The sequence below is a fragment of the Pagrus pagrus genome (assembly GCF_965226575.1).
Source record: "Pagrus pagrus genome assembly, chromosome: 12".
Taxonomy (NCBI): Eukaryota; Metazoa; Chordata; class Actinopteri; order Spariformes; family Sparidae; genus Pagrus; species Pagrus pagrus.
Window position 1 is genome coordinate 16,186,899 of NC_140196.1, and position 27,801 is coordinate 16,214,699.

The 27,801-nt window shown below is 40.0% G+C and overlaps 1 protein-coding gene across 1 annotated transcript in view; it reads left to right on the forward strand.

The window, feature by feature from the left end:
- Positions 1 to 27,801, forward strand: part of col11a1b (collagen, type XI, alpha 1b) — a 91,371-nt gene that overhangs the window by 45,183 nt on the left and 18,387 nt on the right. Inside the window, exons 23-46 of the mRNA XM_084369844.1 lie at positions 1,073 to 1,126; positions 2,199 to 2,243; positions 2,670 to 2,723; positions 2,819 to 2,863; positions 3,244 to 3,297; positions 3,388 to 3,432; positions 4,331 to 4,384; positions 4,495 to 4,602; positions 5,907 to 5,960; positions 8,385 to 8,438; positions 10,573 to 10,617; positions 10,898 to 10,951; positions 11,324 to 11,368; positions 11,799 to 11,852; positions 11,997 to 12,050; positions 13,248 to 13,301; positions 13,704 to 13,811; positions 14,659 to 14,748; positions 17,285 to 17,338; positions 20,691 to 20,798; positions 20,898 to 21,005; positions 22,021 to 22,074; positions 22,789 to 22,842; positions 25,842 to 25,949. Of these exons, the coding sequence (XP_084225970.1) occupies positions 1,073 to 1,126; positions 2,199 to 2,243; positions 2,670 to 2,723; positions 2,819 to 2,863; positions 3,244 to 3,297; positions 3,388 to 3,432; positions 4,331 to 4,384; positions 4,495 to 4,602; positions 5,907 to 5,960; positions 8,385 to 8,438; positions 10,573 to 10,617; positions 10,898 to 10,951; positions 11,324 to 11,368; positions 11,799 to 11,852; positions 11,997 to 12,050; positions 13,248 to 13,301; positions 13,704 to 13,811; positions 14,659 to 14,748; positions 17,285 to 17,338; positions 20,691 to 20,798; positions 20,898 to 21,005; positions 22,021 to 22,074; positions 22,789 to 22,842; positions 25,842 to 25,949 (1,557 nt within the window). The remainder of the gene's footprint in view (positions 1 to 1,072; positions 1,127 to 2,198; positions 2,244 to 2,669; positions 2,724 to 2,818; positions 2,864 to 3,243; positions 3,298 to 3,387; positions 3,433 to 4,330; positions 4,385 to 4,494; positions 4,603 to 5,906; positions 5,961 to 8,384; positions 8,439 to 10,572; positions 10,618 to 10,897; positions 10,952 to 11,323; positions 11,369 to 11,798; positions 11,853 to 11,996; positions 12,051 to 13,247; positions 13,302 to 13,703; positions 13,812 to 14,658; positions 14,749 to 17,284; positions 17,339 to 20,690; positions 20,799 to 20,897; positions 21,006 to 22,020; positions 22,075 to 22,788; positions 22,843 to 25,841; positions 25,950 to 27,801) is intronic.

Genomic DNA, 27,801 nt, shown 5'->3' on the forward strand with positions numbered 1-27,801 from the left:
CCATCTCACAATCAGCTTCCTGGAGGGTCTCAGCGGGATGTCTCAATGAGGGTAACAGATCATTGGTTAGGACAGCTGGACAAGCCCACACATTGTCTGTGGTCACTTAGTCACTGAGCTGAAGAAAGAAGAAACTGTTAAAGCGGCACAAAACAAGAGGAATATGTTGTGCTTTTCATTACTTTCTCCAGTATGTAGTTGAAATTGATCTCGGCATATTCTAAAAATCAAAGCAGAACACTTGAAAGTATTCGCAGTAGTAGAGCTAAGCGTTTATGAAGCCCTCTGGCACTCACACATGGCCCTAACATATGGATGTTTTTAAGACATCCTTTACGAGTGAAGAACCTGAATGTTTTTACTGACAGCATTTGGATCTTCAATGAATGCCCAACTTTGCATTTTTCACTCGAGGTCCTGCTAACAATCACAGTCAGGCAACCTAAACTTCACTGAATCCAGCATTTGTATTTAGTGTTTGTTGTAACAGCTGGAGCAGATTGCCTCACAAGGGTCTTGTCTGTTTTTGTATATGTTTGGTTTGTGACACACTAAATCTCTGCAGGGATACCAAACAACCCACCATTCCAGTCAGTCTTATTAGCCCTAATCCATACCCAGATGGTTGTGCAGCCCCACAGCATGTATTTGGAGAAAACTGTATTCATAGCCAAACTTAGATTCTGACCAGCCATCAGATTTGGTTGGCTTTCATAGGAACTTCACATAACTTTGCAGAACACAGACAGCTCTGCTTCACAAGCCTGTGTATCACATTTCTCCCCAAAAATTTCACCTTGTTGTTTCACATTCTTGACATAGATTAGATAAAACAATTCAATCAATATATCCAAGCAAGCTCAAGCAAAGTTTTGAACTAACCCAGAGCCATGTGACTGACAGTCAATACAATCTTTGGCTGTGTTCATCCAAATTCTCTGGATTCTTTGGCGATCGTGTTAAATTTTCAATAGTTTTGAAGATTTAAAGCATAAAATTGAAAAAATAAAATGGATTTTACAACAACTGGAAATACTGATTGTACCCTCCTCTTTTTCTTTGTTTTGTCCAGGGTCCACAAGGAGAGCCAGGGCCTCCTGGGCAGCAGGGTATGCCTGGTCCTCATGTAAGTTTCTTATCTTTCCTCTCCTTCTCTTTTTATCTCCTTTTTTCCATTCCCTGTCTGATCAGTCCGTCTGTCCTGTTGTGTCCCCCAGTCTCTTCATCCCTCTCTTGTCATCTCTAGTCTTCCACATGCTCTCTGCCTCTCTGTCCTTTTCATGCTCCATCCTCATTGCCTTATCCATTGTGCAATGGGAAGAACTCCTGGTTTCTTAATCAAACATTCACACACATATTTTTTTTTTGCTCTCCCTCCTCTTACTTTTTTCTCTCCATGCCTCATTCCACAAAACTAAAACTGAAATAGAGCAGAGTACTTTGTAAATATTCATTAGATTTGGTTCTCTGTGTCCTCGAAGAAGAAAAACATCCTCTGTGACCTGCTGAGATGAGACATATTGTACTGATTTGATAGCACTTATAACCCGATTACGTTGTCTAGTTGGTGGCACGGTGAAAAATATTCCACTTTGGAGTCATCTTTAATACAAAACAGTACACCCAATGTTGTAGCCAGGGCTAAATGACCACTGCCAGGTAAGATTTTCAGCCTTGCTGACGCTCACAGCATGGACAGGATGGCGTCATTCCCCTGGAAAGTATTAGTAGGGACCTGTCCTCATGGTATACAGGTTGGATAAATAACTTCATTTTAGTTACACCTGGCCAGAGGCGGATTGATGCCTTCCAGCAAAGGCATTGGCCCGTAGAAAAATAACACAGCTCGCTTATTTTAACTGTTAATAAGTTTTTTTTAATTCCTTATTGGGTCTGCAAGATGTGTTACTTGAAAATAAGAGTAGAAAAGATTGAACCTCGGTTTGCACAGCTGAATGAACCCATCTGAACACATCTGTATGAGCAGCATTAAGTGGCCAAGCAGCAAAAACAAAAGGCTGGAATTGTAGAAGAAAGAAGATGAACACATTACAAAATAAGCAAATTACTAACACAGCAGATCATAAAAAACAGGTATAGACTTTCCAAAACTTACAAAACACATGTTCTTCTCCCGCAAATGTACTGAAAAAAGAACTTTTTAAAAAAATAACAGACCTATCTCGATTGTCTTTCAGGGTCTCATTGGTCCTCAAGGTCCGATCGGGCCCCCTGGTGAAAAAGTAAGTAAAGAGGGAACCCACTCAGCCCCTTCAGTCCTCCTACCACAACTCTGCTCTGCTGCACCGATAAGTGAATGTTTCAGCTAAGACCTCATAAGTGATTCTGCAGATACACTGCTGTTTGAGGCTATAGACCTTTATTGGCTTCTCTAAAGGCTTAAACATACGCACAAAGACTGACACACACACCGACATGCACTCACACACACAACATGCATATTACCATAGGACTACTCCTACATAAATACTTATCCAACTGAAAGTAGTTTGCTTGTGGTTTTGTGGAATTTTAATAATATTTCAAGTAGTTGAACTTGTATCAGTCTCCATGACTCTGTTATCAGTGGGGAGGTGTGCACTCATCTGTCTACCATCCATCCGTCTGTCTGACTTTTTAACTTCTTATTTATTGCTTTCTCTTTGTAGGGACCTCAAGGTAAACAAGGTCTGGCCGGCCTTGCTGGTGCTGATGGCCCTCCTGTGAGTAGCACACTGGACTCCACCGTCATTCACTCAAAATCACAAACTAATATGATGATCCAGCTAAATCTTTTGGACTTTTTTTTTTCTTACAGGGTCACCCAGGAAAAGAAGGTCCTGCAGGCGAGAAAGGAGCAGCTGTAAGTATGATGTAGTTAAGTTGTTAATTTGGATTTTTCTAGCAAAGTATGTAATTGCAGTTGTTCTCAAAGATTCATCATCATCATGTGTCACTGCACAGGGAAAAGGCTGGGTTGGGCAAATAATTAGATTTAGCATTTGTTTAGCCTGCTTAGTGTGCCAGTAGGGTGAGGTTAAATATAACCACACAATTTAGATAATATCTGCTAAACTGTCTCAAAAATAGAGCACACTAAATTGGACCACTCATTCCTTCCTGTGATTGGATAATCTTGCTATTTTCTTTGATTGCCACCTTATTGTTCTATGGTGTAAGCTGCAATGAGTGCCGAAAAAGCCCAATATAAAAATGGATATAACACTTTTTTCAATCTTTCAGGGTCATCCTGGTCCTATGGGATCCATCGGCTACCCCGGGCCTCGTGGTGTGAAAGTAAGCAGTAACTTAGTCATACAATACCACCCTGCCGTGATGAATTTCCTGAATTTCTCTGAATTTCATCCTATTTTCCTCTCTCTTCAGGGTGCTGAGGGAATCAGAGGTCTTAAAGGTGGCAAAGGGGAAAAGGTAAACAGTCTCTTCTTCTTTCTCAACATGATTGACAGTTGTCATCTCTATAAAAATGGAGAGTTGTGTAATTCCCTCACAAATGAGGCTTCCTTGGAATCCAGCAAGTGGAAAAAACTCTTAAAGGCCCATCAGGCTGGCAGTTAAGTCCTCATGCCACTGAGTTGTAATGGAGTGTGGAACATTAGACGGGAATGAGGCTGTTTGCAGGGAGGTTTCAGTGGAGACGGATCTGTTGCCATTGTTTACTTGGAAGGCTCTGGTTGAACTTAGCCTGTTGCCATCACAGTGCCACTGGATCGATTTTCCTCTCAATTTTCAGCAAGCTCTTCAGAGATGACCTAGAAATACTGAAGTTGTTGAAAGCTCTTCTACTTTGATTCTTCTGTCTTACATTAAATCCCAAGTGAAACATTAGGTTATATGCTTATCATATTTTATTGTGTTATGATTTAGTTACTTCGTAGTTTCATGCGTTACAAAAACATGTCAGAAAATTGGCGTTTATATATAATATGAAGAGAAAACAGCTGTTATGAAGCAGTGGTAACTGATTGAGAGCTGCATTCTGAATTTTAACCACCAGATGTCAGTAGAAGAACAGAGAGCGCGAGAGAGACACAGTGAGGAATAACTTGAGAACTTCTTATTTGAATGCTTCAATGAAGTGGCCACTAGGTGTCTCTGTTAAACTATCGTAACGAGCCCTTATACTTTTGATTGCCATTATTGAAATAGGACTGTCATGATAAACTTTCACTATGTTTTTGTCACTTATTCCTCTTTTCATCTATTCAAAGAATCTCAGATATGAACCATTTTACTGGAATGTATCACTTTTGTCTCTTTGATACTCAATAAAACATTCAACTCTCTTTTTTATCTCTTTCATCTTCAGGGAGAGGATGGATTCCCCGGCTTCAAAGGTGACATGGGTCTCAAGGGCGACAAGGTGAATCATCATCTCCATAGAGAATACTGATGTTTGCAGTTGCAGAAAGAGATGGGGTGGTAAAATGATAAAATAATCACGCTGTTTACATTTGTTCTCTTTGCATCAAGGGTGAGGGTGGTGTATTAGGACCCAGAGGAGAGGACGGCCCTGAGGGCCCCAAGGGCAAGTCAGGACCCAACGGAGAATCTGGTCCCCTGGGATTAGCTGGAGAGAAGGTAAATAATCAATACCTGCAATCATAAAACTGGATTTTCATTTTGAGTGATGTCTAAGTGCTGTATCGTATTTGATTGATGTGTTTTATTGACGTGCTGAAGTTCAGGCTCAAGTTCGATCGGATGCCATAATTACACACAAATGCTATTAAAATGCTTTAGTGATTAAAAAAAATAACAACATACATATGTAAGTAAACATATGTGGTCTGTTTACGCGCTGTTGCGGGGTCAAGATTTCTCTTTTTTATAGATGTCTTTAATGAACTGGAGAGAAAGCAGTCTGAGGAGAGTAGTTCACTATAGATTTACAGCTGCCCTGATAAGATTTTGCTCCACCCCTCTTCAGCTCTACAACAGTCCCATTTAATTGGCTTTGTGTTGCCAACACTTCTCCACAGAGCTTTGATCTTGCCATGGTGTTTCTTGCTTCATGGTGCTGCAGTACACTCAGCACTCGAACACTCCGACAAATAGGTATTGAAGGTTACAAGGAGATCTTCTCCATTCAGATTAAAGGATTAAAATATAGGTGATTCCTTTGAGAAGAAATGATAGTTTATGACTGCTTTAGCAGAGCTTTGATCAATGATCTCTTTTTTGTAAAGTAAATAGACTTGGATCGATTCATTCCGTAGCCAAAATGACATTTTAGAATAAATGTCAGAATAAATTTGATATATGAGACCATGGATGGTGAACGCTTGAAATAATTAGAAACTATGTAAAACGAGCCTGGAAACTGAAGCTCCAAAGTTAATTAGTAATTTTTTCAGTTATTTTGATGATGAAAGATGAAAGTCATAATTTGCCACACCGATGAGCTAATCCCACCTGCCACAAATACATTTTCAGTTTCATTCCCCTTTGAATGTTACTTTTTCCCTATGCTGATTTGCTTAATATTAGTGCAGCAGCACAGTAGAACTATAAATTACCATAACCTGAGTTAGAAGTATTGAATTCAAAATTAAATAAGAATACAGGACTTGACTTTAGTTTCAAAGTGGTTACATCAGATTTCGTGTGCTTCCTAATGACCAAACACTGTCTAAAATGAGCAAAATAGACCAAAGTGACCTCACATTTGGGATTAAAAGCAGAAAAGGCCTCTACACGGATGATGTAATGTTCATAAACATGGTATTAAAAAATTTCCCCAACTACATGTAAAACTTTATGGTCATACGTTTATTGCTTTTTGCAATGCTTCTGTGAACTTTACTGCAGAGTCTACGACGACGTCTCTGGTGGCACAATGAGAAGTCATCGTCTGTGTTTTCTTTCTCTTTTCCTCTTTTTAGGGAAAACTTGGAGTCCCTGGATTGCCTGGGTACCCTGGCAGACAAGGCTCGAAGGTGTGTGATGAGAGTAATAATGCACTCTGCTGATCAATGCAGAGCAATTCTTCCCATGTAAGCCCCCACTCCACTGGGAGGTCAGAGTTTACGGCAAGCTGTAGGTGTTCGCCCTCTTGGTCAAGACCAGTTCAGCTGAGGAGACGTTTGCCTACTCAGTAATGTGAACAGTTGAAGGACAAACTCTGCCTTTCATCATGAGGCTGTTATGCTTTTGTTTATATATGCCTGTGCACACTACCAAACCTCCTATTCATGTCTGTCTGATCAACATCCACATCTAAAATCTACTAACTTGCTGACTAACCCTTACTCACATAAAGACAAACCCAAGCAGACATTCACTGTACCCTCGGCACAAGAAGCCTAAGTAGCACGGTCACCTGCCGGAGTCATCAGCTGTCCTTTCTCCTTAGACTCTTCCCAGCATTATCTAACAGTCTTGGCCACAGCTCCGCAATCAAGATGTGCTGCTGCAGCTGCTTCCTCCACGCTGCTGTCAGCACTGACAGCTTGGCACTGATATGATGGGTCAGATACATCGACTCTCACAACATCCACATAGGCAAGTCTCCAGGTCTGTCTGTTAATGTCAGCAGGATCTGAGCTGAGCGTGGCATGCAAATTAATACGAAGCTTGGACAAATTAAATAAAGTGGAGAGGGGGAAGAAATAAGATAGAATTACAGAATTCTACAATTTACAATATTATTTCCAGTAATATGCAAGCGATTGTCTTACTTTTCTATTTACTGGATATTTTTCTCTCCAGTAAAACATGTCACTAGTGAAAACGGTGTTATAAATATGTAGTTATTGTATTTGGCTAAAGCAAAAACACAAAGGCTATTCCTTTGTTTGTATCCATAAATCATTTTGAGCAAAGGTTCCCACTGGAGCTCAGGATCAGATCTTCTTTGAATATTTTCAAAAGTATTTTTGGAGAGACAAAAAAGGCATGGTAGAAAGGCAAAGGCATCTCTACAGCCTGGATTGAAGAGGTTCTTTTTTTTTTTTTCCGAAAAAGAAAAGGGAGATATCCATTATTTCAGATTTGTGATGCCCACTCACTAAGTTCAAACAAAGTTGGAAGCTGTTTTTAGTAACTTATAATGAGGATGCTTCAATGGACATTTTAGAGATACTTTATATTTTACAGGAGGTTAACTTTTTCTTTTTCTCTTAATTGATTCATACAATTTAAGAGATACACTTCCGTTTACTGTTTGAGATTGGCACATTGCACAGCAACATCAGCATTATAAAATGTCACATTGTCTACATGAGTAGGTTCAGGGTCAAAGCCCTGGCCCGTTTGCAGCTTTTATCCCCCTCAATCAGCCTGTGCACGAATCCCTCCACTGGCTGTGTTTTTGGCTGTTGCACCCCATCACTCTCTGTTAACAGCTTTCCCACACCGTTAATTCTGGATGCCATTTGCAAAGGCTTCAGTGGACTGTCTTATCTCTGTGGCGCAAGTCAGGCTTGTCCAGTACCAGCTCTCCTTTCAGTTTACCATAACTGCACCTCTGTGAAAAACAAATTAAGCAGCATAGATCTCCCTTCCTGCTGTCTCCACGATGTCGGGCTGTTTACCTCTTGCAATTCTGCCCACGCTGCCTTGTTGTGGTGCCCTTGCTTATACTGAACAGTATAATGCCTGGTATACATATGCATGTGAGTGGTAATGAGCACTACTGATGTGCATTGCATCAGAGTAAGTTCTAGACATGCACATGACCTTGTCGAGCAGCTCAGACAAAAAAATATTGAACTTAAATTGGTTTAATATATATTCAGCTACCTAATGCTGCACAAAGCGAGGCTGTATTGGTACGCTGCTCAGTTTTATTCATCCAACAGTGATTTCCCCCTCGCAGTATTTGTTTGACTGGCACCATCGCCACTATCAGAGGGCACAGCCTGCGAAAGTCCAATAACTAAATTGCTGATGGGTATCAAGGGGGATCTCCTGTTTCCCCTTCCTTTGTCTTTATTTGCTCCCACTGCCTTTTTTATCTTCCTGTTTTGCTTCCTAACTGTGCTAACAACCCACCAGCACCTCTGTGTGTGTCAGAAAGTCTTTAAGTGGCGAGGGAGAAACTTTGTCTTTGAGCTGCTGTTAAGTATTAAAATAAGGGTTTAATCAATCTGTGGGAACTCAAACTACAAACTTCTGCCATGTGCTAACAATTGGCTGGCTAGCTTTGCGGTACTCCTGTTAAGTCTTCACATTCTCTCTGTTAATGAGCCTTGGTCAGTAAAGCCCAAATGGAATGGTGCTGTTTTGTCTTCAACCTCACACGTCACATTGTTACTGGACTATGGCAGACATCTCTTATTTTATCTCTTCAACTCTCTAACATATTCCCCCTTTCTGTCACTCCCTTTTTTCTCTCTCATTTTTTTTTACTTGTCTCATAGGGTTCCACTGGCTTCCCTGGATTTGCTGGAGCAAATGGCGAGAAGGGGGCAAGGGTGAGCCACAATTTTCATTATTCTCTGTCCTATTAGTGAAATGTAGATTTGATGGATGGATTAAGTGGAATACTGAAACACAGGATGGCGAGTGTATCCTAATTTGCAAATGCATATTAGTCTGGTTGTTCTCAATTCACTTTTGATTTCCAAGGGGCTTAATCAACAGGTGGAGACCAAAATGCCTCTGGACAAAATTTGGTTAGACCTTTAAGTAATCAGATCAATGAAACGTGTGGCGTATTGCTGCGTGACGCCTGCAAGTTGGCTCAGTCCTTGGTCCAATTTCAAGTTGGAAGAAAATGGCAAACTCAAATTCTTAAATTACAGCTACACCGAACACTAACATGTGTTTCTGAAGACATTTGATGTGGGAAATAATCAATGCAGTAGCAGAATCTTGATTCATATTTGATCAGCACTGCCTCGTTTGACAGTTTGATCTCAGTTTTGTTGGCCTGGACCAGAGTCCTTGAGTGAAGAGTCACGTCATCTCCGTTTACTCCAATAGACAATAGCAAAGGCGGATTGTGGAGCCTCTTAATAGTTACTGGAATTTAGCGTCAAATACGAGCAGCCCAGTACTGTAAATCAATCAATGAATAAATCAAGTATTAACTACGAACTGACAAACATCGTACTTTTGTCTCTCTGTATTCATGCATTCAAATTACCCACTTAGAACTTCCTGGAGCTATTTGAAGTCACCGTGAATCACGTGACGACGGGCATTTTGAACTTCTGTTCTTCCGTCCTGCAGACTGGACGCTATTGCATAGACCTACAACCAATCAGAGCAGTGTGACATGTGTCTTTTCAAATGTGGAGCGTCATTGTATCAAACCAGCTTGATATTAGACAAACGGTTGTGATTGGCCCAATAAGGACCAGATTGGATGGAAATCTGTCTGAATGGGAGAAGGACCAGACGCATCTGCTGGAGCAAATGAGCTCTGCATATTTGTCTGCTTCCCAGGATATTTCCTGCTAGACCTGACTGAGAAAGGCCAGAAATGTCATTCAGTTTCAATCTAAGATTTTTTAGAGTCGTTCATTGAAAGTGGCAAATGATATAAATAGTATGCTGTATATGATGATGCTATGATTGTACACAGTTTAAGTCAAGTAATTCCATTTTGTTTACATAGCCACACACCAAAAATCACAAATTGGCTTCAAGGAGCTTTACAGTCACCTTCTATCCCTTGACCTTCTGTCCAGTAAAGGAAAAACTCCCCCAAAAAAACCTTTAATGGGGAAAAACTGGAAGAATCTCAGGACGAGCAACAGAGGAGAGATGCCAGGGATGGGCCAGCATGTAATAGATGTCATGTTTACAGTTTCACAGTTTGGGAATCAACTGTGTCAGCATTAAAGTTTGCTAATGAATCCCTAAAATGTCTCAACAGTGCAGCTACAAGAGTACTAATGAGGTCGGCCACTAATATTAGGCAATAAGGTCATTCCGGTTCACCCCAAAGATGGGGCAGAGGTCAGGAGTCTGTTCGGTCTAGTTCTTCGACATCCAACTCTGACTTTCCCGAATGTTCACCACCAAGTTGGAGGCAAACAACTGCTTGAAATATGGACTAAGGAGCTGAGCCTAAATCATGAAAAGAAAACCCAAATGGCAAGAGAACACAGGTGTTCACAAACGTTTGGCCTTGTAGTGCAATCAGGAATTAGCATTCAAGGGTAGACGAAAATGAGGGACAAACTGTAAACAAGATGTGTGACCGCAGATTGGTCGGGTTGAGGATGGTTACACATGAAGCAATGAGGGATGTAGAATGGCGGGGTGGGTTGTTATTGACTAGACGTGCTCGTCTTTGCTCTCAGACAGACACTGAGAGGCAGACACCCCTGCCCCGGCATGCTACAACTGACAGGTAGTTCGAGCTGTCAAGTGCCTGTGGGTAACCACTTACCGCAGCAATTTGATTATTTATTTTTGTCCAAAGATGCTCAGATCGTTCTATTTTGTCCCTCTCTCAAACCACCTTCAGCATGTGTGCCTGTCTGAGTGTATTTGTTATTGTAGAATTGCTTTAGCTTAAACTTGTAAAAAGAGATCAAACAGTACCACAAGGAAAGATTACGTCCCAAATTAAAGCTAATGTTCTTCTTTTCTCAGGGAATCGCCGGCAAAGCAGGCCCACGAGGGCAACGTGGCCCAACGGTAGGCATTTCATCTGTCTGCCAACTCAGCCCGAGTCCTCCACATAAATGATTTATTGTGCTCAGATGAAAATCCCTTCCTTTGTGTAGTTGTGTTCGGGCTTCATCAGCTCGTCTTTTGAAGAGGATATGCACTGAATTTCACAGATGATTACCTGCCCGTTATACAATTACTTTGTTCTTATTGTTTCATTATGTTTTCTTATATTGAACCAAAAAAACGAAAATCCTCTTTATTTCCCTAGAGATAACTGTATCGTTTTTGTATACCATGTCTATAGGGTCCACGTGGCGGACGCGGTGCCAGAGGACCAACAGGGAAGCCAGGTGCAAAGGTGAGAGACAGGGCCATTTTAGAATTTATGATGGTGTGGCCAATGATAATTAATGTTTTTTAACATGTAACCATGAAAGTGAAAATGAACAAATTCAGTAGTAGGAATGCTTTGTAACAAACCAAAGCAATGGCAGTGAACAGGTTACTTTGCTCATGCTCGTCAATATCACATAAAAAATGTACAAAAACAAAACTATCAATCATATTTAAAACAACTCTTAGGTGCCAACTCATGTAGAAAAAGAAATGTGCAGGCTTGCTATATAACCTCACTGTCAGTGTTTTGCATACATTTTATTCACACTTCATACTTTTTGACAGTTTTGTCTAAAGATGACAACTTTTCCCTGCGCCTTCTCTTTCTCCTCAGGGCACCTCAGGCAATGATGGACCTCCAGGACCGCCAGGAGAGAGGGTGAGTATCACACATTTTTTTGATCAGTGCCTCTTGAAATTTTGAAGTTTGTGCACTGAGTCAGTGACAGAAAAGTACTTTGGGTGCATTGAATCCTAACTCAAAGTGAACTATGGCTATTTTTCAAACCAGATATAAATCAAGAGTTGTATATGCCCTCCAGTAGCTGTTGGTTACCTGCCTTTAATTAACTATTTCTAAATGTATGTTTAATTAACCTGAAGAAACCCAGTTCTGTGTAGCTGAAACTGACATAAAATCACTAAAATTTGTAATAAAAAGGTGGCTGAATGATTTCCCACTAATCATAGTAAGAAAGCTGGATTTGGCAACTAAAATCAACTGAAATACAAACGACCATCTAGATGTTGTGTTGTGCTCCTTACCATTCTTCTCTCTACTCACTCTGTTCATTTTCTTTTCATTTAAGGGACCTCAAGGACCGCAGGGACCCGTCGGTTTCCCCGGACCTAAAGGACCCAATGTAAGTAGCTGCTGTCAAAGTGTCTGGAAGTTAGCACCGTCCACAACAAGTCCACATTGACACTTTTCATATGAGCTTCTCAAATATTAATACACACTTACCACCTGATGTCTTTTATGAAATGTCTACCTGTTCACCCCCCAGGGCCCACCAGGAAAAGATGGCCTGCCCGGCCATCCCGGACAGAGGGGAGAGACGGTGAGTGGGTAGTTTTGTCTGCGAATGCAATATGTCATGCCATGTGACCCTGAACATCATGCATCAGCGCCCACTCCTCACTGAGTCTCCCAGATAGGTTGTAGAATAAAAGTAAGGCAAGGAGGAGGATCACTGAAATAGCATACAAATTGTGTTCTTCAGGTTAAAGCGAAGCTCCAGTAACAGAAAATGGAATATGGGAACTGCAGCACAGCTGTGCTGATTTAGTACATCATCACAACAGCTGATGGCCACTCATCTAATCTTTATCATTGATTGTTTGATGACAGATTCTGACGTCACTGGTCATCAGGGTTATTGACGATATCCACTCTTTGTTGTATACAGATTAGTTTTAGATGCGATAGTAAAGGATACAGTAGCATACACCTTTTTTATGCTGGTTTTAGAGCCAACGGTTCTGTTATACAGTTGTACATGTTCTTTATTTCAATGACAGCAAAGTTGGAGTGAATTTAATTGAGCACAGCTGAGCTTAGATGAGTAAGTAATGCTCTACAGGTTTAGTATGCTTACAGCAAAAATGTCCATCCAAGAAATGTCATCTGTTATTCAACCCCTTAGAGAAATAGGAGCCAATAGGTTAGGAAAACTTCACAGTACAAATCAAATCAAATCATTTGTTCAGAATGTAAATAATTTGTAATTTTCAGGAGTCAAGTGTCATTTTCGCATTTTGATACTGATGCAATCGTCTGCCTTTCAGGTTAAGACATTCATTTGTAGAAAACAATGATGGAAAGTAACTAAGTACGTTTGAGGTACATAGTACTATTAAGTATTTGCATTTTATATCTCTTTATAGGAAAATATTGTTCTTTTTACTTCACTACAATTATTTGAGAACTTTAATTCCCAATTTTTTGTACATTCAGATTTTACACATGAACTACATGTATACGTGTATACATGTATAAAGCACACGAGCACTTCCTCCACCACTGGAAGGAAAATACCTGACACAAGGGAGGTGTTTTGGATGTGAAATGATCTTTCCTGCTTAAAAAGTTAATCTTATAGACTGATAAGGACAAATGAGTTATAAAGATACTTTTACTATTCTTAAGAAGTGGAAAATAAAAAAATTCCTTTCATACTGTATAGCACAAAGTAGGCACTACCTACTATATACAAGTCCCTGGGTACAGTCAACTTTATCTCTGTTTCTCCCTCCAGGGCTTCCAAGGAAAGACAGGACCTCCAGGACCCGGAGGGGTGGTTGGACCACAGGTAGATAAACAGTACATTGCACCTCCTCACTGATCCTGTTTCTGTTTTTTGAGAACTATGAGGCACTGAAATTTAAATATGTACCTTTCACAACAGCTGTACAACAGAATGTACACAAGTTGCATCAAATGGTTATATAAAGAACTCTTAGTGAGCTCTCTTGTCTTCAAGTAATGAAGCGGGGGCTGAATATCAACTGTTCCACCTCATTAAGACTTCAATTTACAGTTAGAAAAAAGCAAAAAGGATGTGAAAAATAAAGTATGATTTGTTAACCAGTGTCAAATGTGAGATATCGTTAACATCTGATGCACCACTACTGTCATCATCGTTATCATATCTCCTTTAGGAATCAGGTTTTATTTCACATTGACCTTAATATGTCTCCATTGTGTCTGACAGGGCCCAACTGGAGAGACGGGACCCAGCGGAGAGCGAGGACACCCAGGCTCTCCTGGTCCACCTGGTGAGCAAGGTCTACCTGGAGCTGCTGGAAAAGAGGGTGGAAAGGTAAATGAGCGTGTGTATGCTATAAATGCAAAATGCACCAGTCAAAAGTAGCTCCATGCGTCATGCTTGGTGTTTTTGACCACCTCTTTAGTCCTACACTTGTACTAACCATTGCATTTTAATATAACAAAGTATCATAAAGAGGAATACAAACTACTTGAAGTTGTGGCCAACTTTGCACAGTTATCTTGTAATTGAAGATCAAACTTTCATAACATCTGAAGTCATGCAACGTTTATTTCGTGATGTAGAAGTCTTTTTCTGTTTATTGACATGTACTCTTTGTCTTGTCTCTTTTAACAACTAACATCAGAATAAGAAATGGTCTTTAAAATGCTTTTTGAAGCTCTTTAAGATTTCATACCATGCATTTCCACTGTAACAAAAAACAGTCATCGTTAAAAAATGAATGGGTTCAAAAGATTAAATATTGAACACGTTTTAAGAGAAACTGACAGGGTGTCTTACTAGTTTAGCAGTTTCACAATCTCAAGTAATGTTATGTTTAGGATAATTGAAGTGCAATGGTACGGCAATTTAAAAAATAGATCAGATGGCTTTGTTTGATATCTGGTGTATTCTAGACTTCATTATCCTCCGATATTGTTCATTAAAACTTGGCACATCTCTCCTTTTTTGCCTTTACTTCTTAACACTTGCTGTTGTTTGCACATAATAAGCAATAATTCCAGCTTTTGTCAGGCAGATCAATTTAATTCTCTGACTTTCCTCCCTCCATATTCTGCTCTGCTCTTTGTCTTCACCCAAAGCAAATCTGTGTTTAATGATTACCTCAGGGTATATCAGATGTCAGTTAAGTGGATGTTATTTTTTCTTCCATCTGTAGGGTGATCCAGGTCCTCAAGGTCCTGGTGGAAAGTCAGGACCTGCTGGACTGAGGGGCTTCCAGGGGGCAAGAGGTCTTCCAGGGGCCATGGTAACACACAGACCACCCACTCATGCAAACATGCACATGTGTGAACACAGAAGTATTCTTAGCCCACATCCCGAGCACACACCCGGTTGGATTTAACTCCAAACCCCAATTACCAGGCTAACTACCTGCTGTTAAACCAAATGTCAGGCTTGGCGATGGACCAGACTGAAAGGTGCAGAACTGGCTTACTCAGAAGTAACAGAGAGGAGTGAGCCAGACACAATATTTGCATTTTTTATCATCATTTATCTCAGCAAGGTTGAAGTAGGTTGTAGTCTGTTGTCAATGCAGCTTTGACAAAGTATTTAAACTTGCAAAATATATCTTTAGTCAGCTATAATTTTTGCAATAATTCCACATTTTTAGCTGCGCTGGTAGATTCTTTCTCCGAAAGGAATTCCTGTTTTGCTTTCAATTGGGCGATGAGTCAAAGCCCTCTAATTCTGATTCAAACCCACGACTTTGTGAGTACATCACATACACTCTGAGTAACCCAAATTAATTCTCAAAAGAAGTGGGTGTGGGTGTGAGAAAAAGTTCAAGGTGAAAGTGGTAGGCTGTTAGAGGATCAGCTTGAGGGACTGAGGCTGAGGCTCATTTCAAGGCTGACCATTAAGACAGCACACGACAGCACTGCCCAGACTTATTACCACCGTTATGTTTGTCCCATGTGTGCAGTGGGATGGCTTTCTCTTCATAACGGCAGCACACTCACTACACAAGCAAATACAGCCTCCCAGTGTCTCTCAAAGTGATGGCATCCAATAAGACAAGGATACAAACATGCATGCACCTGTTGTATGAGCAGGAACATAAAAGTTAATCTCATTCTGTTTACTGACACACAAACACAAATAGTTTATTCTTCTCTTTTCGATACGCACACATACACACACACACACGCTCTTCATCCAATCTTTCAGTCTTTCAGTCTTGAGGAAAGGCACAGTGGCAATATATGAGCCAATAAATAACTTTTTGTGTGTCCGGCAAAGAAAGATTATTCCAGCCATGGTGAAATGTGGAAGCCGAAGAGCTGGAGAGGCCTGCTTGGCAGCGTCTGTGCCTGCTGGCTCAGTCGGAGCCTGTAAATTAGTTATTATAATGAAAGTCTTTACTGCCTCTGGTGAACTGTGTTTTCCATATGCAATCTCAGCCTCCTGGTGCTATGATTCAGCAGCACAGGCGTTGCCTTTCAGGGGCTTGGATCTTGAGGAGATGACGGGGGTCCAGAGATAGATGGGCTATACCTGATCTTGTGGCCCACTGCAGGCTCCAGAACCTCATCCCATTTGCTTTAGAGCTCATTTAATGACTCCTTTTGCATTAGTAATATAGATACGCCTACTGATAAGGCTATATCATTATTTATTAAAGAATCGCCAATTTTTCTGTGGAGAAGTTGTACTGCAGCCAAACTAAATATTTTGAAAATCTTTGAAATTTATTCATAAATATTTCTGAGCTGCACCATTAAATTATCATCATTATTACATTGTTTATTTTCTGAGTTTGCCGATTTTTAGACAAATCCAACAACTAAACTCCCGCCTGCCGAGCTCATTAACAGAATGCATCTGTTATTGCCTGATTTCTCCCTATTTTTTCTCCCTATTTTGTTACTCATCTAGTTTTGGTTTTATGTGCTCAAGTTTCAGAAGTTTCTGGGACTTCTGTCTCCACAAAGAACCAAAGCTCCGGCGCTGACACAGAGATCGTATGTCGTTTAAGTTTTGGAGTAGTGCAAGCTGTTATTTTTCATTATTTTTTCATCGACTTCCTTCTCCACCCCAATACAAAGGATGTAAATAGAATTTTATTTGTGGTCCGTTCTCTCCAGGAACAGCGACCACTTTCGTCTTGGATAATCCATAGACCTCGCTCTGAACAGGCTTCATATGGATTTCTTTGCTAGCAAGTAATTCAGAAGAAATACAGTATGTGCTTCTCTCATAAGAGAACCATAATAAAAAATCACTTCAATTTCATTGGGGTGACAGAAGAAATCTTTAAATTTATGTTGCTAAACTTGGAAAAATAAAACCAAACCTATCTGCAATGTTTTTTTTTTATTATAATTAATTTTGAGTGGACTAACCCTTTGATGACCTGCTGCCTCTGTAAATTCAGAGCAAATCACATGACAATCATGAACGCAAATTCAAAGAAATGTCATATTTGCCCTTTGATTTCATGTACAGTGCATCAATCTGGAAGGCACACTGTAGGTAGACCTCACAAAAGTTTACTGAAGAGAAAGTGGACCCATCTTCGAAAAAGAAGAGATACCTAACTACTTAAAAGATGTCCTCCCTTTTTTAGAACTGTATTCAGATCACAAATTGCTAGTTACCGTATGTCGTTGCGGATTTAAGCCCTCGATACACACATACCTACACGTACACACTCGCACACACACACGCACACGGTAACATTTAAATGCCCATTTGACAGCTGTGATTACTGCTCTTTAAATGGCATTGAGTGGCGGACTGGGGTGAACGAGATCTAACCCTCTCCTGTCCTCTTCTTTCAGGGTCCAGGTGGCTTAAAGGGAGGAGAAGGGCCTCAGGGTCCCCCCGGCCCCATCGTAAGTAGCCTGTTACTATGGTTACCTCATCTCCTGTCACAGAGATTGCAGTGAAAATGACTTGTGGAGAACGAAGCTGAGCTTGCAGTGCGGAGCTCCGTTCTCCAGTGTAATGTAAACTACAGTTAAGAGGTTGGTAGAGTGGAGCAGGGCGATGTGACTGAAATCAAGACTAGTATAGTTAAAAAGACGTTGGTCAACATGAATACATTTCAGTATTTATTATCATTTTTAATTGTGTTTTATTTGTTTAGTTGGTTAAATTGATTACAAAAGTAATAGAAGCAGGGTTTCTGCAGGTCCTTAACAAGTCTTAAAAAGTCTCACAACCAATAATTTGAAATATAGCACTTAAAATGTCAAGCTAACTGTGCAGCCTGGTCAGAATCTATCGAAGTGTACCCAGCCAGTGTGTCGTGATGTTTTGAGTGGGAAAATTATTATTATTATTATTATTATTATTATTATTATTTAAAAAAACAGCTACTTCTAGAAGTCACAAGTTAAAAACAGTTTCTGTGAATGTTACCTAATCTAATATTGGTAAGTCCTACCTCCATGAGATCTGTCACAGGGCATTTAGCGTTCAGTTTAAGCCTATTAAAAGTCAGAAAAACATGAAGCTGCCACACAAAAGCCACCAGCAAACGCCTGCTGTCACCCGATCTTGTTCTGTGTAGTAATGTTCAGTTTAATGTCCGTGGTGAATGTGGATAAATTCAGTCACTTTGCAAGTGAAGGGGTTTCAGTGGTCGCAAGACTCGATAAGCACTATATAAATACAATCCTTTTTACCATTTTATTTATTTGTGATGAAGTAGGTCTTAAATGTCTTAAATGTACTCGTTGAAACCTGTAGAAACCCTGTACAACACTTTCACCTACTGCTATTGAATAAAACAGATAATACACAGGTTGAATCTTAAACTGTGTGAAGCCTTGTAAGATACACAGTATTCACATCCATGGTCACACAATTGCTTTTGCTATTTTCTTCTATTATCAGCATTTTACTTTCACAAAGATTCGTTTTTAGCATTTTAAAATGAGAGGCTCATGAATTTGTGTATTATAGTTTCATAAAATGCTATTTGCTGCTTGATTTATAGTGTTTTTACAATAACTCAGAGAGAAACTAACTAGTACACAACATGATCACTTTGAAGCACAGCCTTATCATTTCTGAATTGCCGTAATTGAACAACAGCTAGTTTAATCCCAGTAATGTGACTCTCGGAGATGTTTTTCTCTCATGTTTAGTTTGTTGCTATAGCAACTGTTGTGGCAAAGATAGAAGAAGTCTTGTTTGCACCCTTTTAACTACTTTAAACTTTTCACTAAATTAATTATCAATCTTAATACACTTAGGATGTTTCGCCGTGTTATGTGTACTTACAGTGCATGTTCTGCATAATTGATTCACCTTTAATCTCAGTAAAGGATATCCTTTTATATACTACTGTATATGTATATAAATACTGTGCTTTCACATAGTTTAGGACCCAGAAAAGGAGAAGGAATGACAGGGTAATCCATAAATAAGTGGGGCCCTTTTTCTCTGCCTTTGTCTCTGAGCCCCTCAGTTAGCGATATATGCAATGAAAAGCCTCGGGAGCTCCGGTGGTGAATCTGTACAGAAAGCTGACTGACAGGCAGCTTTGAACTGTCTGACATTTTGTTCAAGCGTTAAACGCAGGCTCCCGATAATTGCCCCTGTTCGCCAGCGACAGAGCAACACCAGATTAGATGACAGCGGATATGCAGAGCACGGATGAAAAGATGATGAAAGCGAGGAGGAGGGTGTTCTCTGAATGAGTAAAGCCATTTCCACTGCGGAATGAGATAGTTTTCTTAAATTGGCTTGAAAGTGAGCCATTGGCTGAAAACATGTGATAGTTTTTGGTGGTGTTTGAAAAACTGCTTGAAAAAGAGGGCCGGTGTGCAATGCCCACGCACACAAGAGATGTGATATTTTCCTCCATCGATTTCCTGCCAGAGATTGAGCTGCTGTGGGAAAGTCTGTGAGTGGTGTGTGTATGTTGCTATTTCATCCTCTTTTTAGAGGGTTGTGTGTGTTGTCTGAGGCAGACCGAGAAAGGAGCAAAAACAGATAGAATGACTGCAACAAGTTGAGTCACAAACTTTTATTGTGATTTTAAATAAGTATACTATGGTAGTTCTGTTGTTCTTGTTGGTTTGTTTGTTTTAAATTATAGAGAAAGATATGGATGACTTGCATCCCGCACCAGTAAACTTTTAATAACATTTTAACTGTCAACAAACATGGTGAAATGAGGGAAGTGGAAAGAAAGCATGAAGTTATATGAGTCAGAGAAACTTGTGTGTGTGTGTAATTGTGTGTGCAACTGTATGTGTTGTGTGTCCTGGCGGGCATGTTGGCAGACTGGGGATGACAGTTTGGATCTGTGTGTGTGTGTGTGTGTGTGTGTGTGTGTGTGTGTGTGTGTGTGTGTGTGTGTGTGTGTGTGTGTGTGTGTGAGTGTGTGTGTGTCTGTCTGTTATGAAATGGGCCAGGCATATGAGTGCCAGGTGGCAGCTCACATCAGCAGCCGATTCTGTGTGTGTGTGTGTGTGTGTGTGTGTGTGTGTGTGTGTGAGTGTGAGTGAATCAGGGTGAATCTTTGGCTTGCACACATGCACGTGTTTTATTTGAACGCAGACCTCTCCTGGGTAGGAGGATGCCGTAATGACCTGCTGATCAAAGACGTATTTGCCGTTTATGTGATTTGGGCCACCTACACTGTAATGAGCCTCCACCTGGGAGTAGTGAAGAGCAGGGTAATAAGACACGCCGATGTGGGAAAGAATGGTGAGACCTCCCATAAGGCCTTGGCAGAGGGAAGCAGCTGAATCCTTTTAGTAAGATAAGAGTTGGTTCATCAGCTCATCCTAGTGAAGCTTTGAGGCTGAAAGTGGGCTCTTACTATTGTTCCTAGTTATTTTATTGTTGTTGTTAGTTACTGTACAGCTTGTTGCAGCAGTAAAATCAAAATGTAATCAAATAAGAAGGTTACATTTTGTGTATTCTATTGTTTGCTTGTAGCAAAAGGACTCTTCAGTGAATAGTGTCTTTGTGTAGAGTTTGTGGGCACATAAAATAAGTCTCTGTTTAAAGAATGTCGGTATTTTTCTGTGAATACAAACCCCAAAAATGAAAGTGAAAATCTCTTTAATAAGCACAGCTGTCATAATGCGGTGCTTCCATTTGAACCAAGCACACTTGTTTGCAGCATTTCGTTGTTTCACACATTTTCTGCAGGAAATGTGCCTCACCAGTGAGCTAAAAACATGATGCAGCAATGACTGATGTGTCTTTGTTCTGTGGTGACAGGGTTCTCCTGGAGAGAGAGGTGCTGCTGGCCCCGGAGGTCCCATTGGTCTGACAGGACGCAACGGTCCCCAAGGACCACCCGGTCCTGCTGGAGAGAAAGGAGGTCCTGTGAGTACTTCTGTCCAACTCGCACTTTCTCAATCAAACACTTCTTTGAGAAAAACGTTGACTTGACTGCTGCAACACTTCTTTGTCTTGAATGTTAAGGGAGAGAAAGGTCCCATGGGTCCTGCTGGTCGTGACGGCATTCAAGGTCCTGTTGGTCTTCCAGGCCCGGCTGGTCCACAGGGTCCCCCTGGAGAGGACGGCGACAAGGTGGAGTAAAGATTTTATATACTGAAATGCTGCTGTTAGTAATCCTTGATTTAAATATCAACCTCAGGGAATTGGCTATGTTTAAAACAAAAGAACACTCTGCACTCGGTGAAAGGTAAAACAGATGGAGACGTCCCCAGAGTTCTACTTCAACATCTGTAAGCATCAGCTCTTTCATAATGAGATCAGAGCGATGTAGTTCACCTGCAAAGTTTTTCTGTGACACAAGAAATACAATGGTGACATAAAAAAATACAACGCATGACTGAAACTATCAGTGTCTTCAAAATGTCTCTAGAAAGATGAGGATGTTATTTGCATTTCTTTCCTTATCTACTCACTTTGTTTCTTTTATATTTCTGTCTATTGTTGTAATAACCTGTGACACACAATGGCTGTTATACATAGACTGCTGCACTGCTGCCACAATAAACATCTACAGTTAATGTCATACAAGCTGTATATAGAAAATACAGCACTTAATACACAAACCGCACATAAACAAAATGTTTTTCAGTTATTCTGTTTGGCCTAAAGCCTACAGTGAAAAAAACTATCATGAGATTGTTGCATTCAGTACACAAAACATTAATAAACTGGAAGCATTAAAAATTAATTAAAATTAAAAAAAAATTTCTGAACACAAACAGATAAACAAATACATGTAGTGAAGTAGCCGCTCGTTTACCTGTTTACCCTCAGGCCAGCACATACCCACAGAGATGCATCTTTACATTTGTAACCATCATGCCTCTCCGATCCAAGTCACGTCGCCCATCGTACCATTTTGTCAATCATGGTGCCAATGGGGTTAGACGGGGAGCCAATCAATTAATTGCAAACACTCGCCCAAGGTCTTTGTGGGCCAATCAAATTAGAATCTCCCGAGAAATATTTACTGCTCGATCGTGGTAAAGGTGACACTTAAAGATATTGAACTAACAAAACATGGGAGTCAAGAGCCTTTAAGATGGAGAGGAGAGATGTGAGCTCTGCTGTTTGTGTCACACTGCAGGGAGAAGTTGGTGGACCTGGACAGAAGGGAAGCAAAGGAGACAAGGGTGAACTTGTGAGTCTTTTTTTCCCCCTACATAACCTTTTTATATAATTCTTTTTATATTACAGTTTTGAATGATAATCCATGCTAATTGAACAAGGAACACTAATCTTTGCTGCTGCTGAATTCTCCTATGAGCTGAATAAATTGAATAAAAGGTTACTTTGCAATGACTCATCGGAGGTTATCTTGCCCCAAACAGTCTGCAGCATATAAAATATTAAATGAAGTGCTGCTGTGTTTCCTAAATGCTTACTTAGTTTCCAATGAAAAATACAGTGTGCCCTGTTCTCATCTTTACAGTTGTATTTTGCAATTGAGTTTGATTTTAGTCATCACAAGGATCACTTAGAATAAATCAAATATAGTAATATATTTTTATTCCTTCAGGTTTATCAGTGTGTATGAAGATAAGCAGCCTAAGCATGCAATTGTTTTGGTTTCATTTCCATTGATCTGTTGGTCAATGACAGGTCCATATTGTGTGTACTAATAGGTCAAACTGCAATTAGAACATAAATTGTAGTAAATGTTTGTTTTGTAGATATATATTGTATGGTTTTAATGTAATGGTATCATTGGATGCAAAGTTAATGTTGTATCTTTATTGTTTTCTGTGTGAAGTATAAGTCCAGATATTGTTTACTATATGTATTTTATTTGGCAATAATTAATGGGGATCCCAGTAAACAATCATCAATATCTTATTGTCACTTATGGTTTTAGGGTCCACCAGGCCCAAGTGGTCTCCAGGGTGTCGTTGGAGCTCCTGGTCCAGCTGTGAGTATCGCTTTCTCTGTTCATCTAATGTCAACTTTTCCTCCGTGATGTATTACAAAGGTTTCCAGCCGTTATTTGGCAGATACTAATTTTGTATTGAATTATTTTTTTTAAATCATTTGCTTCCAACATTTCAGATGCCTTAAAAGATTAAGTGTTGTTCTTCTGAAACTATCCCATGACAGAATCATGTCTCTTTCTGCAGCATGAAACTGTTATTTTGAAGTTAGTAGTTAGTTTTCTAATGCAATATGTAAACTATACCACTTTTTATTTTTTACTTTCACTATCTCTGGCTGATGGAATGCCAATCAGTTAAATGAGTTGTGACAGTGTTAAGTGTTTTTTTTTTATGTTTTAAAACACAAAGTCACCAGTGACTTCAGTTGTTTAGGAGAATGCTGCAATGCTTCCTGTGAAGCTCATTAGATGTTTTGTGGACTGCAAAACTTCACCTGACTTTCCATCAGCATAGATGGACTGTTCATAATTGCATAGTTGGAGATCAGTGTTGCAACAAGATAGCCTGATTGGAAGTCACATCAGTTTTATTTATATGGCCATAATTCACAAATGCTATTGCCTCTGGGGGATTTACAATCTGTACAACACTCTCAAAAAAGCCCTTTTAGCAGAGAAAATTTAAAAAAACAGAGAACAACTCAAGAACAGCAAAAGATGGAGCCCTCTCCCAGGATGGATAGATATGCAATAGATGTTGCATGTACAGAACAGACCAACTAAATCTCCAAATATGTAGATTACAATGACAAAATGTCTGATACATGTAGATTACACAAAAGAAAATACATTATGCAAGCCATATTACTTTTTTACTTTGGCCTTTGCTGTCCAAAAAACTTTGTCAGTAATCCTCATTCATCTAAGAATCCCTGTCTGTTTATCTTCTAATGTTACACAAGGGTACCCCACAAAAAGTTTATTCATCACATTTGTTAACAGCTTGGGCTTTGGTAAAAAAGCTTTTATGCAGCTACTCATCAATTACCCTGCAGATACCAATTTGGAATTTGTATTGTTTTGCAGTTCTTCCATTGAATTAAACTAGCGACCTTCCAGTCTAAAAAGAGTTGCACAAACCATAATGATACACCAGCCCGTCAATCATTTACATGTAAAACCTCATGTGGCAGTAGGTTTAGCTGAAAATACTGCCTTGTATGCTGCAGAACATCTCCACTCATCCATCTCATTAACACAACAGGAACAGTCGCGTTTCCACAATAGCTGATGGCCCGAGGGCAACTAACAGCTCATTGCTGTAAATTATCAGGCCTTAACAACCATTCTAGCAAAAATTCAGCATCTGCAGGGCTCTGTGGGGGCTACGATAGACCTGTAGAGACGGATTGCCGCGAGCAGGTAGCGCACCCAAGCTGAATAACAAATTATTTAACAGTTGTTTATCCTGGTGAGCCAGTCTGCTCATGTGTATTCATATCTTCATAACTGAGACCTGACTCGCGCTGTGTAGTTTCAACATTATCTGCCCTTTTTATTTTTGCAAGTCCTAATGCTGTTATTTTGACTATATTATCTACTACACCTCCCAATACAGGGAAAATGTAGGTGTTTGTAGAGAAAGTGAACAATCCAAATTTTTTTTGCGTAATAAGGTTCACAACAGCTCAGTCACCAGTATTGTCTTCAAGATGCAACCAAGGTCATGCACTTTGAATGAAAGCAGGGCACTATTAGGTTATGTTTAGATCAGATTTTTGTTTTGAACATGTTAAACATAAATAATGTAAGAAGAATAACCAATAAGATTGTCAGTAAATAAACCGCAAACTCACAAAAAACATCATAAATAATTCATGTTCCAAAGGAAGTACTTATCAAGTCATTACTCTTTTCTTATGTTTTATCGATATCGATACTGTTCCAGACTTTCCTCCATGTTGTTTTGGTGGTTTCATCCAATACCATCGAGCAAAGAGCTCCACTGTGCCGTTCCAGGCGCGCTGATTGAGATTGTTTTACAATGAATGACAAATTACACAGCATTTAAGTTCAAACACTCCACGGCCCCACACATTTCTGGGTCTGCTATCCCTGAGGAGCTGCTGGGTTCACTCAGATTTCTGACTTGTTTTGGTGAAAGTTAACTTTAGTCCACCTTGTCTCCGGCTCTTCAGTTCAAAGCTGTACTCAGGCTACCTGTAATCACCTAACATTTCCTCCTAAACTGCTCTGCATTCACTAGCAGTGCCTGAGGCTGCCTACATGTCCCAGGGCTCAGCGAGAGCTCCACAAGCACTTTCAAGTGCTGACATGCGTTTGAACTGAAAACTCCCAGTTTGTCAGCACTTCACTCCTTCCCCTGTAGTCTCCCCTTTCCATCCTCTGTAGCCCTGTGCACCTCTGACTTCACAGATGAAGTCAGCATCTTTCACATATTCTCTCTACCATATCCCTGTGGCTAAACTGTGCTGTATCCTCCCTGGTGAGGAGCTTTGGTAATGTGGCTGCTGTTTCCCAAGGTAGCCCAGCAGCACGGTGGATCAGTGGCTAGACCGGTTTCCTTACCTTTGTACTTTTTAGTTTTGTGTTTGCATTTACCTCAAAATGGTCAAATAGTCTTCACCGGGTCACAAGAATGTCTGGTTATGCGTTAGCCCTGAGATAGTCTGTTGACCCGTCCATGGTGCATGCTGGGAAAAGCTCCAGCCCCCCAGTGACCATGAGTGAGAATATGTGGCTGTGGAGAATTAATGGATGGATGAAATCACCATAAAATGACCTTCAGAAAAGGCATCGCTGTAACTGTCTATCCTAATCTGTGGTTGAATATTGGCATCGACCCACCCTCTACCATGTGAGCTTGGATTCACTCTATGACCTTGAAAGGGATTAAGAGGGCAGAGAAATCCCTTAAGAGAAATTCTCATAGATACTTGTGTTTGTGGACTTGAAGCTCCGGCTAATTGGGATCAGAATAAAGATGTTTGGATTTCATGAACTTTGACCTCCTGCAGGGCAGCGATGGTGAGTCTGGACCGAGAGGACAGCAGGGTATGTTTGGCCAGAAAGGAGACGAAGGACCCAGAGGATTCCCCGGTTTACCAGGACCTATTGGACTGCAGGTAAGGATGCATCAAATGTGCATCTTTTATACATACACACACACGCAAACACACACACGTTGATCCTCTCGCTCATTCTCTAACACATGACAACCAGATCACGTTGAACGCAGCCTAGTAGGTATGCACATCGCTCTCCCTTCTGTCAGAGCCAACCCGAGCAGAGTGAGTTCCTCCACACCCCTTAAACCGACAACATTTCATCTCTCCTTACATCATTTACATTACATCAAAACAGAACATAATTTATTAATGCAGCCTCGGCTCCTAATAACACTTTGTATTGCTCCGAGGCAAATAATGCTTTTTTCCCCCTCAAGGACTTTTCTTAGAATAGACAGTGCAAAAAATCCATCACCATCGCTAACATTTTGCATTTGGCATTTTGCCGCCGCGTTAATGGTGGAGGGGGGACCGCCGTTGGTTTTCCACTCAGACTCCATCATTATCATGCAGTAAACCGCTTCCCTGCAGTGCTCCCAGGCCCAAATAAGAGAGCTGGCAGCCTGTATTTGATCGGATATTTTTATCAATTTGCAGTATAAAATCATTTATCTATTGCACATATGCCTTATTATAGACATATTACACAAACAGTATTCATTTCCCAGAGGATTTAGAGAAATTGGGCTTCATGTCTAAAACATGTGCAGTCAGGGGTTTAGTTCAAGGATGGAAACATTTTCTTTGTCTGGTAACAAACCTGTGACCTTAAAAATGGTCTAACCACCAGTACATCCTGCCTACACAAACATGGACTATGCATATTAAAGTCTACAGGGAAGAGCTGTGTTTGAAGGCTTTTACCAATAAATGACCTGCGGTTTTATTTTCCAGTTCAACACACATTGATCCATGGCTATTTATCTTATTTTTAATGTAGTAGATCAATGATTCATAGAGTGTTTTTCTTGGAATCATGCACAGAGTGTAGCAACCCGTTTCTGTATTAAACTGATGCTAACTTAGAGAAAAAATAACACATTCTTCCTTTTCCAAAAGAAAAGATAAAACAATAATTAATAAATTGCACCCTTCTTTGATGCAGTAGCTAATGTTGGCAACCTTTTGGTAGATATTGCTGAGTCATCACTGTTGTCACTGACTTCTGACAAATGTTACACTATTTTTTAGCTTTTTTTTTTTTGACCAGATGTTAACACTTTATAATAACCATCATTAATAAATGTTAAATTTATAGTTGATTATAAATGGTTAATAAAGGATATAATTGTTTGCTAACAGTGAAATAACTATTAACTAAAGCTTAATTGCCTGTAAATTTACCATTTATTAATAGTGAAGGAGACATTATAATACATGTAAAAATCATCAGAATTGAATTATTGTGTTGACAGTGCAGAACACACATATACTGTACATCTATTCATGAGGGTTGTAACATGCACTGTATAAATGTGCATACATTTGCATTCACATAGTGACATGAAATGAAATACAAAAAATAAATGTGTGAATGATAAAGAAATGTAATGTTTTAGCATTTGATATTATCTTGTAACTGCCTCCTGTGGTCACTGTTCAGCAAAAGTTACGTAGTCTCGCAGTATACAGTATATTATGTCTTTGCTTTTGCCAGATCTTTGGAGTAAACAAAGTTCTCCTGAAGTAATACTCAGATTAAGACCCTATTCTACTCTGCAGTATTCAGCTCTCTTTCTATCAAAACTAAAAGAGCAGAAGGGCAAAGGACTGGCTCATTTAAGCCAGTGAGCTGAAGTTGAAGAAACTTGCTTTGGCTGCAATGAATAAAGAAATCAGACATTTTAGAAAATCTCAAAGTCAATTATCCAAGGACTTACTGAGGATGAAATTAGAGCGAAGCCCTGCT